The sequence below is a fragment of the Erythrolamprus reginae genome, chromosome 11 (assembly GCF_031021105.1).
Source record: "Erythrolamprus reginae isolate rEryReg1 chromosome 11, rEryReg1.hap1, whole genome shotgun sequence".
In the NCBI taxonomy this organism is placed as follows: Eukaryota; Metazoa; Chordata; class Lepidosauria; order Squamata; family Dipsadidae; genus Erythrolamprus; species Erythrolamprus reginae.
In genome coordinates, this window is record NC_091960.1 from 20477310 (window position 1) to 20494040 (window position 16731).

The window sequence follows — 16731 nt, forward strand, 5'->3', positions numbered from 1 at the left end:
CAAGAAGGTCTTCATAAGATGGTGAAAGCTTATATAATTTCTTGTCTTTAGAAGTGGGGTTAAATCCGTAAGATGGATGGTCCCACTGTTTGAGCAGAACATCCTTGAACAGTTTAGGCATGGGAATGACTTCAGTATCTTCCTGCTCCTCCATGAAATATGGAAGGTTCTCCTCTGGTGGAGCTGATGAAGGGTCAGCAGGTTTGTCCTGACCAGCTAGGTCTGTGGCTGCTCTTGCCTTGAATAAAAGGGATTTGAACAGTTGAAATGGAAAGATGGCAGCAGGAGAAGGAATCTTGATTTGGGATTCCTCATCCTCTGACAGGTGTTGGAAAGGGTCATCCCTGTCCTCTGTGTCCTCATCTTCATTCTCATCCTGTGAGGAATCCGAGTCTGGGTCTTGGACTGGAATTCTGTAGGTTGAGAAGGAATTCCCTGACCTGGGGGCGCGTGGAGGGGGATGAGAGTGAGAGGGCGCATTGATAGCCGAGAGTTTGGCATCAATGGCTTGAGATAAAGCAGAATATATAGTTTGGAGTTCTGGAGGAAGGTTAGTAATAGGAGCAGGTAGCAAAGGAGATACCCTGAAGGCGTGAGTTGGGTTTGGCTCGAGGGGATCTTCCACCATAATATCTGGCTCCTCTGGACCTAAGCCCCATAGATTAGGTTGGGGTCTGTTTAGGTTTGGCTCATCCAGGGAAAGCACAGGGACACCTGAGGGAGGCAAGTTAGAAGCCTCTGGAGGGTCAGAAGGGCTAACGTGCACTTGGGCCTGCACTCTTAAACGTTTAGCCGACCTCTCGTGAATTTTTTGGAGGGGTTGGTCCCGCCTCTTCTCCGCCCTAGTGGCCCTAGCTATTGGGGGAGGGTACCGATGAAGAGGAGGAAGAGGCCTGGGGGATGGTTTCAATTTCATCACCAGTAGGCCTACCATCCATGGGACCCTTGGAAGAAGTGCCTCTCTTGGGAAAGGAAGTTATGGCCTGAACAAATTACAGGTACAAGACTTGAGCCAAAGGAGTGGGAGAAGCTATGATTAGGCAAAAATTCCCAAGAGGAATGGGGCCCAAGCTCCTAGGCCCAGGAGCGTCTGCAGTTCAAAGGCAATCTGGACGAAACCAGAGTTCGTGCCAATGAATACAGAAGGGCCAGGCCTCACTATTTAAATTTAATAAACCAAGGCACACTGGTTTTGAGGCCTAGCCAGGGAGAAAAAGCCTGAGGGTCTCAAAGCCTACTCCGGTCCACGCGGTTGACTTAATGGCGTCAAGCGTCTCGTGCGTGGGTGAGCTGCAAGTGCTGCAATTACTGGGCGCTGAGGTCCTTCGCACCAAGAATAAAATCCTCCACCGATCTTACGTAAAGGAGTTGAGACTAAAGTCCAGGAGACGAACAAGAGAGCTTGTTTAAGTGCCCCACACCGCCAGAGGAAAAATAGCCCTTTTTCTCTTATTTAACTTACCAGTAAAAACCTCTGAGCCGATTAGATTTCCAAGGAAATACAATCCGGCAGCGGCGCAAGCTGGGCGCTTGTGAAAATCACGGCAGTAGCTGCGCCGCAGCTTCTCCCCTTGGCGCCGAGCCCAGTAAAGCTGGCACGAAAAGGCAAGCTTCTAAATAAAGGCAATTGAAATACTTACTTATCTGCAGTGTGAAGAAAAGCGAAGAGAGAAGGTGTTATTGAGAGGAGCAAGCCACCCCATGTCCTGCCGGATGGAGGACCGAGCAAATTCTGGGGAAGAGGCGGATCCAGCAATCTTTTAAAAGGCAGGCTTGGTCCTATGCCGATTGGACAGCGAGCAACCCACGTGACTGCTGGACCCGCAGAAAGACAGACAGAAAGACAGACAGAAAAGAAAGATAGGCAGACAGACAGGAAAAGAAGGAAGGAAGGAAGGAAGGAAGGAAGGAAGGAAGGAAGGAAGGAAGGAAGGAAGCAAGGAAGCAAGGAAGATGGCAGGAAGGCAGGCAGGCAGAAAAAGATGGTAGGGAGGAAGAGAGACAGACAAAGAAAGATGGTAGGTAGGTAGGAAGGAAGACAGACACAAAAGGAAAGGATGGAGGGAAGGGATGGAAGAAGGAAAGAAAAAGAAAGGAAGACAAGCAGACAGACAGAAAAAGAAAGGAGGGAGGGAAGAAGGGAAGAAGGAAGGAGAGAGAGAGAGAGAGAGAAAGAAAGAAAGAAAGAAAGAAAGAAAGAAAGAAAGAAAGAAAGAAAGGACCTATGACCACAATTGAGCCCAAAATTTTGGTCGTTAAGCAAAAGCGTTGTTAAGTGAGAATCATCATATTTTACTTACGGTAATCCATGACATTTCCTAGCTCTAAGAGTTATGGTTAAATGTTTCACAGAAAGTGGACTCTGGGTTTGTTTTTCCTATCACAGTAAGTGAGGTTGAATGTATATAATTTTACAAGAGCTCTGTTTGTGTGTGTGTGTGTGTGTGTGTGTGTGTGTGTGTGTGTGTGTGTGTGTATACATACAGTTTATATAGTAGATAATGTATATTTTTGTGTGCCTGCGTGTAATATGTATGTTCACATATGCAGGTATGGGCAGCTGGGGGGATGGGGCGGAATGCTCTTCCCCCAGCAAAAATGGAATTGCACGTGCAACTCCATTACCGCCCTGCATGCATGCGCAGTGCACATGCTGGGCATGTGCTGGAATTAGCAATTTTTGCTGAAATCCCGAGGCGCGAAGGACGTTCGTGCGAGATTCGGCTTCTGCGCATGGGCATCAGCCGAATCTCGCCGCCTCAGCCAGCAGCAACATCGCCCCCTCCACTCTGGCTGCACAGTTTGCTGTGCTCTCTCAGAGCGGCAATGGAGGCTGCTCTGGGCGACTTGAGTCCCGGTCGCACGCTGCTCTCCGCCGAGCCCAGACCTGGACAAATTGGCTGCTGCTCAGAAGGCGAGGCGAGCAAGATCTTCCTTCCTCCTCACCCACTTCTGCACAGGTAAGACATAGCGGTCCGGAATGGAATGAGGGTGGTGGTAAGCGGAGGTGGTCTTACTTGTGCAGAAGTATCAGAGAGAAGATATTGCTCAGCGGAGAGGCGGTTTGTCTGTTCCCCTTGCCCTCCGCTATTGCAGCAGATTCATCTGGGTTTGGGCTTGTGGAGAGCAGCACACCGCGGCCCCGGGCCTACATCGCTGTGTTTTGGGTCATGGCTCACTTGGCTGCCCCATCACCGCGTCCAGATTCATGCTGAAGCATGGGAGAGGTCTGTAGGGTGCTAACAGCCTGATGCAGGTTGACACGCAGGCGGCAGGGTGGGCCCAGTCTGGCACCTTCCCTTACAGGCAGGCAGGCAGGCAGGCCCGCCCTCCTTCCCATACCCCACCCCCACTGCTCTGTGGCGGGGAAGGTGGAGGAGGGAGCCCAGGGACCATGCGAGCCAACGGCCGCTGGCACTTCTGCTTGGCCTGGCTCTGGGCCCCCTCCAGGGACCCCAGCGGTGCTGTCCATGGCTCTGCCCAGGTGCCAAGGAAGACGCTGAGCTTGGCCGGTCAAGACACAGGAAAGCCAGATGGCTGCTGGAAGGGCGGAGCGGGACCTGGGCAGGGGCCAAGACAGCAGCACACGAGCTCTGAGCCATCTGAGCACGTCTCTTTTCTGCCCCACGCTTGGAAAGGACGAGCACCATGGGAGTCCCCGGGGTTGGTGCCAGGGAGGGCCAAAGCCTGGAAACGGAGGTGCTCCAAGAACAAGGAGAAGCCTGGCCAGCAGTACCTCCGAGGGAAGGGCAAACCAAAGAGAGCCGTAACAGAGCCCAGCATCAGCAGCCAAGCGGCTGATTTGTGTGGAGGGAAACTGGGATCCCGGCTACAAATGCTGCAAGGGAAAGAAACGCGGGCTGGAGCCATGTCCTTCCAGTGGGGGTGGCGGATCTGGTTGAAGGAGATGGTGGGTAGGCCTTCCAGTCAGTTGCGGCACTGGGCTGAGCATTTCTGAAGCAGTCAACCGTCTTTTTCTCCATTGGGAAAGAGATGCGTGCTGCAGTGGAGGAGAGTAGAGCCACGCGTCTGGAGCTCAGGCCAGCTGCCGCTGTTGCTGTAGCAGCGCTCAGCATTTTGTTGCTTCCATGGTGTGTCCGGAACTCGGGTCAGCTGCCACTACAGTAGAACCCCGACTTACGAGACTAATTGGTTCCGGAAGGAGGCTCGTAAGTTGGAACGCTCGTATGATGAAACATTGTTTCCCATAGGAAACAATGTAAAGTCAATTAATCCGTGCAACAACAAAAAAAAAACGCTGCCGCCGAACGCGGAAGTTAGCGTTCAGAGACAGCTGCGAAGCGGCGCGCGTGTTTTAAAACGTGGCAGCTGGCCTGGGGGGCTCGGGGGGAAGCCCCCGAGCCCCCCAGGCCGGCTGTGACGTTTTAAAACACGCGCGCCGCTTTGCAGCTGTCTCCTGAAGCCGAACGCGGAAGTTAGCGTCCAGCTTCAGGAGACAGCTGCAAAGCGGCGCGCGTGTTTTAAAACGTCACAGCCGGCCTGGGGGGCTCGGGGGGAAGCCCCCGAGCCCCCCAGGCCGGCTGCCACGTTTTAAAACACGCGCGCCGCTTTGCAGCTGTCTCCTGAAGCCGAACGCGGAAGTTAGCGTTCCGGCTTCAGGAGACAGCTGCAAAGCGGCGCGCATGTTTTAAAACGTCACAGCCGGCCTGGGGGGCTCGGGGGCTTCCCCCCGAGCCCCCCAGGCCGGCTGCCACGTTTTAAAACACGCGCGCCGCTTTGCAGCTGTCTCCTGAAGCCGAACACGGAAGTTAGCGTTCCGGCTTCAGGAGACAGCTGCGAAGCAGCGCACGTGTTTTAAAAGGTTGCAGCCGGCCTGGGGGGCTTGCCAGCACCCCCCCCCCGAGCCCCCCAGGCCGGCTGCAACCTTTTAAAACACGCGGGATACGAGCGCCAAGGAGCTGTCTCCTGAAGCCGAACGCGGAAGTTAGCTTTCGCCTTCAGGAGACAGCTCCTTGGCGCTCGTATCCCGAATGTGAGCTCGGGAGGCGAACAAAAATGTCGCTCCCCTCCCAGCTCTTATCTCGAGTAGCTCGTAAGTAGAGCTGCTCGTATATCGAGGTTCCACTGTATTGTTGTAGCAGCACTCAGCATTTTGTTGCTTCCATGGCGGAAGCAACGAAATGCCGAGCGCTGCTACAGCACCAGCAGAGGTGGCCTGAGCTCCAGACGCGCGGTTCTACCCTCCTGTGCTGCAGCATGCATCTCTTTCCCAATGGGCCTGCAGGAGGGTCAGCATTTTCATTTTCCAAAGACGGTTGCCTGCTTCTTGGGGCGGCAATGGGACGACTCATATTTCCTTGCTTCCGCACATGTGCGGAAGCAAGGAAATACCAGGATTGTCAAAATGGTACGCGCACACGCTTCAGCCACCAACTGTTCCAGTAAGGCCCCAAATGGCTGCTCTTTACCGCACATATAAATAGTATATAATATACTATACAATAGCATATACTATAGTATGTACAAAATAGTATAAACCTAAACCTAACCCAAACCAGTTAGAGCAGCGGAGGATTGAGATAAGTACCATGTTTTTCGGTGCATAAGATGCTCTGGTGTATAAGTCACACTAGATTTTAGAGGAGGAAAACAAGGAAAAAAGTATGCTGAACCAAATGGTATAATATTATATTGTTTAATAAAATACCAGTGTAGCAGAATATTTTTACCATGTATACTTTTTAAAAGCATGTACACTTTTAAAAACCATGTACACTTTTTACAAACTTCAAACTTGACAGCTTCAAGACTTGTGGACTCCAATTCCTAGAATTCCTCCACCAGTCATGCTAGCTTAGAAATGGGAGTTGAAGTCCACAAACCTTAAACTTGCCAGGTTTGAAAACCCTTGCACCCCTAACCCCTGGTCTTCAAACTTGACAGCTTTAAGACTTCAACTCCCAGAATTCCCACACTGCGGGGATCCACCTGGGAACCCTTTGGCAACTGCCACCCCGCTTCTCTTCTCCCTGCGCCCCAGCAAGGTATCCGCTCCTGCTCCAGCCCATTCCGCCAGCAACAAAGATCGGTAGCCCTTCACAAAAGGCAACTGCTTTAACCCTTCTTGCCCTGGCGCCTGATACAAGACAATGCAGCCTTACTCGCCTCGCAAGAATGCTCGGGTGCAAATCCAAGACGCCCTGCGCCCTCTCAGACCCGTTCTTTTGTTCCGTTGGACCGGGAGTCCGCCCGACGGAACAAAAACGGCCCTGGCTGCAATGGCTGCTCCGCCTCTCGTGCTCCTAAGTTTTGGTCTGTCGGTCGGCCCACCCAGCTGCTGTTTACAAAGTGTCCCACAACTCTGGACGTATCAATCCCGGCCGGCCACTCCCCCCTGACTTTTTTTTTAACCCCCGTCCTCCAGGCATTCTCGACTCCTCGGTGTGCGTCGTTAGCCTCCAAGAGAGAGCAGCCTTTGGGCGGGAAGAAGTGGTGCCCGGCTCCTGCACAGCACTCAAAAATTCTGCACAGCAGGCCATTGGTGAGTGCGTCAGCGCGCATCTGCACATCTTAGGGGGAACAGTGGCCTTGGCTTATAATCAGGTTGACTTATACTCAAATATATATGGTAATCCCTGGATAGTTCAGTGAATTTGCAGCTGGCTGAAGCGTAGATATCAGATGGTTGCTGTTAATGGCGAGTATTCTGAGCAGAGCCTAGTTACAAGCGGTGTGCCGCAAGGGTCTGTTCTGGGTCCTATTCTTTTTAATATCTTTGTGAGTGACATAGGGGAAAGTTTAATAGGAAAGGTTTGCCTATTGGCGGGACTGTGTGGGAGGGCCTTCTCTGTGGTGGTTCCAGCTCTCTGAAACCAGCTGCCACCAAAGATCTGCACTGATCCCATCCTTCTGGCCTTCTGGAAAACTTTAAAGATCTGGCTCTGCTGGCAGGCCTGGGGCCATTGAAGAATAGCACCTAGCTCCAGCCCAAAAGTATGAATACCTTTATTATAGGGTTTTAAACAGTTTTTATACTGTTTTTAGCTGTTGTATTCCACTCAGAGTCCGAAAGGAGTTGTGTGGCTCACAAATCTAATAAATTATATTAAATTAAATTGTAAGAGCTCTATAAACAATTTCTCTGTGGAATGGTGTGAAAAGAAATCTTACCACTGTTAGGTTTCGTATCTCATCCATGACTCGAGGCCAGAAAGATTGAAGACACTGCTGTGCATCACTGTTTCCTCCCGCAAAACCCCCATCTGTGGACATTATGGCAACTGGAAAGAAACCAAGTAATATATTAAATGTAAAAGCAGTGTGGATAAGGTATATTTTTAAAGATATATAGTATATGTTGAATCGTAAAGTAAAATAATGATGTTCCATAAAGTTTCAAAGCAAGAACCTAGAGAGGATCTTCCTCAAATCCCTTTCAACAACAGATTTTATACCATCAAACCTTGGAACAAAGCAATTTTGTTAGTAAAGCATTTTTGTAAAGTCTGATTCTATTCCTATTCCCTATTATGCCTGGTACACTTCAAGGCATATTAGAGAAAATACACTTTGAAGTGTACCAAGCAGAATAGGGAATAGGAATAGAATCACTGATCAATCCAAGGAGGATCTTTTCTCTCAGAATTAATTTTTTATGATTTATAGATATACTTCCTGATGTCGCTTTTTCTTGCACAAGGCCATGAGGTTCCTTCTCTACCAAGCATTTGTCTTTACCATAATCTGTCAAGGAACTTCCTATCTTTTCTACTGATTTAATTCAGATACTTTTATTAGTCTTAAACCAGGGGTAAGGAACAATGGCCCCCTTATGACTTGTGGACTTCACCTCCCAGAATTCCTGAGGAGTTGAAGCCCATAAGTCATAAAGGGCCCATCGTTCCTCACCCCAATCTAAGACAAGGATAAACTTATTCAAGATGAAGATCTAATTAGTATTACAGAAACCTGGTGGGACGAAACACACGACTGGAACACGCAGATAAAGGGTTACAACCTCTTCAAGAAAAACAGGTCAAATAAGGAGGTGGAGTTGCACTATACGTAAAAGACCACTATACTGCCACAGAGCTATACCAATCCAAAGAAGATAGCCCCCTAGAAATCATACGGGTTAGTATAAAAGAAGAGAAGTGCAACACTACAATTGGAACATACTACAGACCACCAAACCAATCAGATACAATGGATAACCTCTTTACAAGCCAACTAACAGAAATATGCAACAAGCACAGCACAACAATAATGGAGACTTTAACTACCCCAACATTAACTGGAAAACAAACTCAGCACCAAGTGGAAAGTCTGATAGATTTCTCACCAGTCTCGCTGATAACTTTCTAACCCAAAAAGTGGAAACAGGAACCAGAGGGACTGCAATACTCGACCTAATATTAAAAAACGGAAGAAATGATAGAGAGAATTGAAGAAGAAGGGACACTGGGTGAGAGTGACCATGCCATCCTCAAATTCAACATATTACAATCACCAACTGCTGTACCCAACACCACTAGAGTCCCAGACTTCAGAAAAGCAGACTTTAACAAGCTCAGAGCAAACCTGGAAAAAAAAACCTGGAAGGAACTTCTAAAGGGTAAAACCACACAGGAAGCCTGGGAGGCCCTAAAAAACAGTATCATAGATGCCCAAAACAATACAATCCCCATGAAAAAGAAAAACAGGAAAACCAAAATGAAACCAGCTTGGCTAAACAAAGAACTCGCAGACAACATAAAAGAAAAAAAAGCCAAATACAAAAAATGGAAAGAAGGACTCATAACCAAAGCGGAATATCAGCAAACAGCCAAAACCTGCAAACAAAAAATAAAAACAGCAAAGGCCCAACACAAACAATACCTTGCAACGAAAGTCAAAGACAACAAAAAAAGTTTCTTCCAGCACATAAACAACAAGAAGAAAATCAAGGAAACAGTCACTACACTAAAAAACAAAGACGGTAATGAAATCACAGACAACAGAGACAAAGCACAGCTGCTCAACACCTACTTTGCATCAGTCTTCACACAAAATGGAACCACCTACCAACAGTGTTCCCTCTAATTTTTTTTCGGTGTGAGCAGAAAAGTATAATGTCTGAGCGGCACATTTCCATGCCTGGGCGTGGATCGGTTACAAACAAAAGGGGGTCACGTGACCTCAGGACACATAGCAATGGTCATAAAAATGAAACGGCAGCAAAGTTTTGATCCTCTGATCATCGGGCTGCTGCGAAGGTGCTAAGTGTTAAAAAGGGCCATAAGTCACTTTATTCAGGGCCGTTAGGACTTTGAACCATCAGTAAATGAACCAATGAGGCCAATGTTTCTATCTCCTGAGTAAGACGGTTATTAAGTGAGTTCTGCCTCACTTTACCACCTTTCTTGCCATAGTCGTTAAGTTAATCCTTGCAGCTGCTTGAACATCCCAAAAGATGTTCACATAACACTGGGACATGGCCACCATCATAACTAACTTGTCAAGTGTCCAAAGTTTGATCCAATAACCCCTTTATTTTTCTAACAAAATCCTTTCTTCCTAGAAGGAAGAATAGAAAGAATAAAATGGAAAAGGGGATTAAAAGGGGATACAAAAAATTTAAAAAAGGGTTTGGTTCAAAGTTCTGCTCAGATTGAAGAAATTGGAGTTTGAGAAGGGTTGATTAAGCTTAGAGTATTGTTTTGTTTGCTCTTTTTTAACTTCTATTTTATTTATTTATTTATTTATTTATTTTATTATTTAGATTTGTATGCCGCCCCTCTCCGCAGACTCGGGGCGGCAAACAACAGAATGCAACAATTCATGACAAATCTAAATTATAGTTTAAAATATTTTAAAAAACCCATTTACTAAGCAAACATACACACAAACATACCATGCATAAATTGTATATGCCCGGGGGAGATGTCTCACTTCCCCCATGCCTGACGACAAAGGTGGGTTTTAAGGAGCTTATGAAAGGCAAGGAGAGTAGGGGCAGTTCTAATCTCTGGGGGGAGTTGGTTCCAGAGAGTCGGGGCCGCCACAGAGAAGGCTCTTCCCCTGGGGCCCGCCAACCGACATTGTTTAGTTGACGGGACCCGGAGAAGGCCCACTCTGTGGGACCCAATCGGTCGCTGGGATTCGTGCGGCAGAAGGCGGTCTCTGAGATATTCTGGTCCAGTGCCATGAAGGGCTTTAAAGGTCATAACACTTTGAATTGTGACCGGAAATTGATCGGCAACCAATGCAGACTGCGGAGTGTTGGTGAAACATGGGCATACCTAGGTAAGCCCATGACTGCTCTCGCAGCTGCATTCTGCACGATCTGAAGTTTCCGAACACTTTTCAAAGGTAGCCCCATGTAGAGAGAATTACAGTAGTCGAACCTCGAGGTGATGAGGGCATGAGTGACTGTGAGCAGTGAGTCCCGGTCCAGATAGGGCCGCAACTGGTGCACCAGGCGAACCTGGGCAAACGCCCCGCTCGCCACAGCTGAAAGATGGTTCTCTAATGTGAGCTGTGGATCGAGGAGGACGCCCAAGTTGCGGACCCTCTCTGAGGGGGGTCAATAATTCCCCCCCACAGGGTTATGGACGGACAGATGGGATTGTCCTTGGGAGGCAAAACCCACAGCCACTCCGGCTTATCCGGGTTGAGTTTGAGTCTGTTGACACCCATCCAGGCCCCAACAGCCTCCAGACACCGGCACATCACTTCCACTGCTTCGTTGACTGGACATGGGGTGGAGATGTAAAGCTGGGTATCATCAGTGTACTGATGATACCTCACCCCATGCCCTTGGATGATCTCACCCAGCGGTTTCATGTAGATATTAAATAGCAGGAGGGAGAGGACCGACCCCTGAGGCACCCCACAAGGGAGAGACCTCGGGATCGACCTCTGACCCCCCACTAACACCGACTGCGACCGACCGGAGAGGTAGGAGGGGAACCACTGGAGAACAGTGTCTCCTATCCCCAACCCCTCCAGCCGGTGCAGAAGGATACCATGGTCGATGGTATCGAAAGCTGTCCCAGGCCCGCCAGAGATCATCCATCAACGCGACCAAAGCACTTTCCGTGCTGTAACCGGGCCTGAAACCCGACTGCTGGGGACCTAGATAATCAGCTTCTTCCAAGGACCATTGGAGCTGGAGTGCCACCACCTTCTCAACAACCTTCCCCATAAAGGGAAGGTTGGAGACTGGACGATAGTTATTAAGTACGGCTGGGTCCAGGGACGGCTTCTTGAGGAGGGGGCGCACGAGCGCCTATTTATAGGGTGTTGGAAAGAATCCCCTCCCCAAGGAAGCGTTGACAATCTCCTGGACCCAGCTCCATGTCACCTCCCTGCTGGCCGAGACCAGCCAGGAGGGACACGGATCCAGTAAACAGGTGGCGGAACTCACAGCTCCAATGGCCTTGTCCACTTCATCAGGTGTCACCAGATCAAACTCTTCCCAGACAGGTGGACAAGTACGGGCCCCAGTCACCTCGACTGACTCGTTGTCAGTCGACTCTTTTTTCCAACTGGAGTCGAGGTCAGCATGGATCTGAGCGATTTTATCAGCGAAAAACGTGTTAAAATCCTCGGCACTGCTCTGCAAGAGCTCCCCAACTCCCCCCTGATTAAGAAGGGAGCGGGTCAACCTAAACAGAGTGGCCGGGCGGGATTCCGCTGATGCAATCAAGGCGGCATGATACACGCATCTTGCCGCCTTGAGCGCCACTTTGTAAGTCTTAATAAAAGCTCTTACAAGTGTTCGATCAGATTCAGACCTTCTCTTCCTCCATCGCTTCTCTAGACGTTTCTTCTGGGGTTTCAACTCCCGGAGCTCCTCGTTGAACCATGGAGCTCTACGGGATCTGGCGCCATGGAGAGGTCGCAAAGGCGCAATCCGGTCAAGAGCCTCTGCTGCAGCCTTGTTCCAGGCCTCCGCAAGAGACTCCGCCGAACTGTGGACGAGTGCATCTGGAATAACCCCAAGCGCCGTCTGAAAGCCCTCTGGGTCCATCAGGCGTCTGGGGCGGAACATCTTAATCGGTTCCGCCTCCCTGCGGGGAAGGATTGGAGCCAGGAAGTCAAGCCGTAGTAGAAAATGGTCTGACCATGACAAAGGCAATGCTTCTAAGCCCCTTAGTCTCAGACCATTACTCAATTGCTCGGAGAGGAATACCATGTCGGGTGCGTGTCCTCCCTCGTGAGTCGGATCCTGTATTACTTGAGTCAGGTCCATGGCTGTCATGGTGGCCATGAACTCCTGTGCCAGTCCAGAGTCTTCGCCGAGTGACGGCAGGTTGAAGTCCCCCAAGACAATAAGTCCAGGGAACTCCACCGCCAACCCGGCTACCTCCTCGAGCAGCACAGGCAGGGCTTTTGACACGCAGCTGGGAGGCAGGTACGTGAGAAACAAGCCCACCTGAACCCCTAAGTCCAACTTCATCAAGAGAGACTCGCAACCCGCAATCTCTGGAGCAATGAGTCTACGTAGGCAAAGGCACTCCCTGGCTATAATAGCCACTCCTCCCCCCTTTCCCTGCGGTCGAGATTGATGCCATATCTGAAACCTGGCTGGGCAAATTTCAGAGAGAGGAACTCCTCCCTCTGGGCCCAGCCAGGTTTCAGTAATACATGCCAGGTCGGCCTCCCCATCCAGGATTAAATCCCGGATGAGGAGAGCTTTATTTACCACCGACCTGGCATTGAGCAGCAGCAACCTGAGCCCAGGGCCAGAATTACACTCATCACCAGTACCCAAGATTGAGCTCACGGAGCCAGAACAAGGGATTGTTATTAAGCAATGATCCCTCATTCCCCTGGAACGGCTAACTCCATGGCCCCCGCCATATCTGCCTCTCCCCAGCAACACCGGGATATTCCGACCCTCTTCCACCCCAGAGATAGATGCCCCCTCCCCTCCTGCCTCTCCAGCATCAGGTAGGCCAACTATATCAGTCATATGATTTCCATTCACCTCATCCATGCAATATTCCCCCCCAGCCCATCCATCCCATCCATCCCAGTCATTCATTCCATATATGTTCCCAAACTCACCCCAATTATTCGTTAATTAACCCCCCCCAATAATTTAATTACAATATAGATTGAATTGATTATTAAAACACAAAATAGAAAAAAACCATAAATAACTAAAAACTCTATATAAAATCTTATTAATAATTAATATAAACATCAAATTAGCTTAAAGCTAGAATACCAAATTACACTAAATTATTCTTAAGGTCTTAAAAGAATAACATTATCAAAAATTAATGAATTTATAAAGTGCAGGATTATAAAGTGCTGAAAATATAGGAAATAATTAAAATCAATTGTCCATCAAGTCAGTAATACAGCACCAGATCTAAAAGGTGAGTTCTGGGAAAAAGGGATCAATGTTCAGGGAGAAGTCCTAGCATATTGGTCTTCAGGGTCTTTAGTGCCAGCCCCTGCCACTGGCTGGCACTCTCAGGTCTTTCTATTTAGATATATGAATTTAAGAATTGCTGATCTGTTTTAATAAAGTTAGAAGTATTGATCAGTGATCCCCCGCTCGTTGCGAGGGTTCCGTTCCAGGACCCCCCGCAACGAGCGGGTTTTCGCGAAGTAGCACTGCGGAAGTAAAAACACCATCTGCGTATGCGCGCCCTTTTTTCATGGTCGCGCATGTGCAGATGGTGTTTTTTACTTCCGCACCTGGGAAGACCCCCGCCCAACAGCTGAGGAGCCGCCTACCCGCCCGCCTGCCCTCCGCTTGTCCGGCCGCCACTGGTGCCGCCGCCGCTTGTCCGGCCACCGCTCGTGCGGCCGCCGCTCGTGCGGCCGCTGCTGGTGCGGCCGCCGCTCATCCGGCCACCGCTGGTGCGGCCGCCGCTCGTGCCGCCGCCGCTGGTGCGGCCGCCGCTTCTCCGGCCGCCGCTTGTCCGGCCGCCGCTCGTGCAGCCGCTGCTGGTGCGGCCGCCGCTCGTGCCGCCGCCGCTCGTGCCGCTCGTCCGGCCGCCGCTCGTGCCGCCGCCGCTCGTGCCACCGCCGCTGGTGCGGCCGCCACTCGTCCGGCCGCCGCTCGTGCCGCCGTTGCTGGTGCGGCCGCCGCTCGTGCCGCCGCCGCTCGTGCCGCCGCTGCTGGTGCGGCCGCCGCTCGTGCCGCCGCTGCTGGTGCGGCCGCCGCTCGTCCAGCCGCCGCTCGTCCAGCCGCTGCTCGTGCTTTCGGAGCTCCTCCGGCGTCACCCGGCTTCTGGTAGAAGCCTTCTCTCTTTCTTTTCTTGCGGCGAGCCCGAGCCGTTCCTCTCTCGACCGCTTTTGCTCGCCAAGCGCACGAAAAAAAAGAGAGAAGGCTTCTGCCAGAAGCCGGGTGACGGCGGAGGAGCTCCGAAAGCCGGAGAAGAAGAGTCTCGCAGGCGGGGAGGAGGCGACGGGGCCAAAGGGGGCCGAGGGAAGCTCGGCTGCAGTCGAGAGAGGAACGGCTCGGGCTCGCCGCAAGAAAAAAAAGAGAGAAGGCTTCTACCAGAAGCCGGGTGACGCCGGAGGAGCTCGTCCTCCCTCTACCAAACCCCCACCCATCTCTCCGAAGTTTTACAACTCCTCCCATTGTCTCATCACTCACAATGATCATCTCTCATCTCTTTTGACTGCTGGATTCTCCCTTTCAAAATGCAGGGGGGGGGCAATCTTCCAGGCCCTGCTTTAAACCCTCTGAGGAGGCTTTTGAGACTCCTTCCCAGCAATCGGGTGGTTGCTGTCAGCAGCTTTGCTGGCCGTCGCAGGTCTTGATGTCAGGCTGCCTGACCGGCTCTGTCGTTGCGTGCTGCTTCCCCGGGCGTCCTTGAGGTCAGCGGGCCCCTGTGCCGCACGGGGGGGGAGCCTGCAAGCCTCTTACCTCCACCGCCTCCTTTTCCACCGCCCTGCTGCCTGAACCTGTTTACAAGGGGCTGATGGAAGACTCGATGTTGCTTTTGCTAAAGGTAGGGGGGGAAAAGAGTAACAGCGACATCGGATCTTCCACGCCCCCCCCCCCGCAGCACAGGGGCGCTGACCTCAAGGACGCCTGGGGAAGCAGCACGCAACAACAGAACCGGAGAAGCCAGGCGAGGCTTAGAGCCCAAGGGGCACCGGCTCAATTGCGCTGGTGTGGAAAACTCTGGGCTGAGCTTGGTTTTCCCCTGCGCCCCAGCGCGCTTAACGCATTACAGGGAACATAGCCTACCAACCAACCTGCAAGTCTGCAACAAATAGCCTCGGAACCAAACTCAATATAGACAAAAACACAATAAGGGACTACTTGTGGGAGCTCAATGAGTACAAATCACCAGGGCCAGACGGACTTCACTCCAGAGTCTTAAAAGAACTGGCAGACACCATTGCGGAACCACTTCTCCTCATCTACCAAAAATCCTGGACCACTGGAGACCTTCCGGAAGACTGGAAACGAGCTGACGTAGTCCCCATCCACAAAAAAGGTAAAAAGACTGAGCCAGGTAACTACAGACCAATCAGTCTGACTTCTATACCTGGAAAAATACTGGAGAAAATAATTAAAAAACAACTTTGCCACTACCTAGAAACAAACAACATTATATCCAACAGCCAGCACAGGTTTGTCAGAAACAAATCATGCCAAACCAACCTCATATCATTTTTCATAACCAAATCAGTGGACCAACACAACGTAATAGACCTCATATACTTGGATTTCAGTAAAGCTTTTGATAAAGTTGACCACAACCTCCTAATCCGCAAACTAGAAAAAAACAGAGTAGGTTACAACACATGCAGAGGGATAAACAGTTGGCTGTCCAACCACACGCAACAAGTTGTCCTGAGCCCCCTTGTCTGCAAATATGACTCTTTGTGGCTATATTGTCCATAAGAATCAGAACATATTGATTGATGATGTGTGGTTTGAATTGTTTGAGGGCCAGAGACATTGCTCTCAATTCCAGCCAATTGATGGGTCTGGAAGTCTTCTCCGCTGACCTTGGGCTATTAGGCCCTGGGCATGGGCTCCCCAGCCCGATAAGCTGGCATCCGTGGTGATGGTGAATTGGTCTGGACATCTGAAGGGTGATCCCTTGTCCAGAGCGAGGGAGGTCCACCACGTAAGAGATCTTAAAACAGTGGATGGAACGGTGATGAGGCGTGTCGAGTTGCTGTTCCCCGATCTCTGGAACGGTAATAGAAGCCATTGGAGATCCCTGGCATGAAGACGGGCCCAGGGGATAATGCCAATGCAGGATACCAGTAGAGAAGACAGGGTAACAATGGAAGTCCTTCTCTGAGATTGCATCTGAGAAATAAGCTCCTTAATGCTAACTTTTCTCTCAGTAGAGAGAAAAACCTGAGAGATATCTGAGTTAATGATGGCTCCCAGGTGTTGAATAGAAGTAGACGGATGGAGCTGACTTTTTTTGAGATTAATGGAGAAACCATGATCCTGTAGGATAGACATGGTAATGCTGAGGTCTGAACAGGTGCCCTCTTCAGAGGCCCCGTGAATTAATATATCATCCAAATAGCATAAAATGTGGATGGACTTCCGGGGTGGGGCCAAGCTGAAGCGACGTGTAGGCTAGTAGCTCCTGGTTTACACTTGTGATTTTTTGCCAAAAACCCATATAATTGGAGACAATTCTTCCTGGAGAGGAGAGTTAGGGGAAGGGGAAGTGTCCGACAGTGGGTGAGGTGCAATCCCCCACTGCGGGTGGCGAAATCCCTGTGTTTGGGCGGAAAAAAAGTTGAAGTTTTAACTCCAGGCCAGAGGCTTGGCGCACTGAG

At 50.4% G+C, this 16731-nt stretch overlaps 1 protein-coding gene across 4 annotated transcripts in view; it reads right to left on the reverse strand.

Moving 5' to 3' along the window:
• Positions 1 to 16731, reverse strand: part of LOC139174360 (nuclear transcription factor Y subunit gamma) — a 219699-nt gene that overhangs the window by 137829 nt on the left and 65139 nt on the right. For all 4 annotated transcript variants that reach the window (XM_070764663.1, XM_070764662.1, XM_070764665.1 and 1 more), the window contains exon 2: positions 7132 to 7241. In XM_070764663.1, coding sequence (XP_070620764.1) covers positions 7132 to 7233 — 102 coding nt within the window. In that variant the 5' untranslated portion in view covers positions 7234 to 7241. The remainder of the gene's footprint in view (positions 1 to 7131; positions 7242 to 16731) is intronic.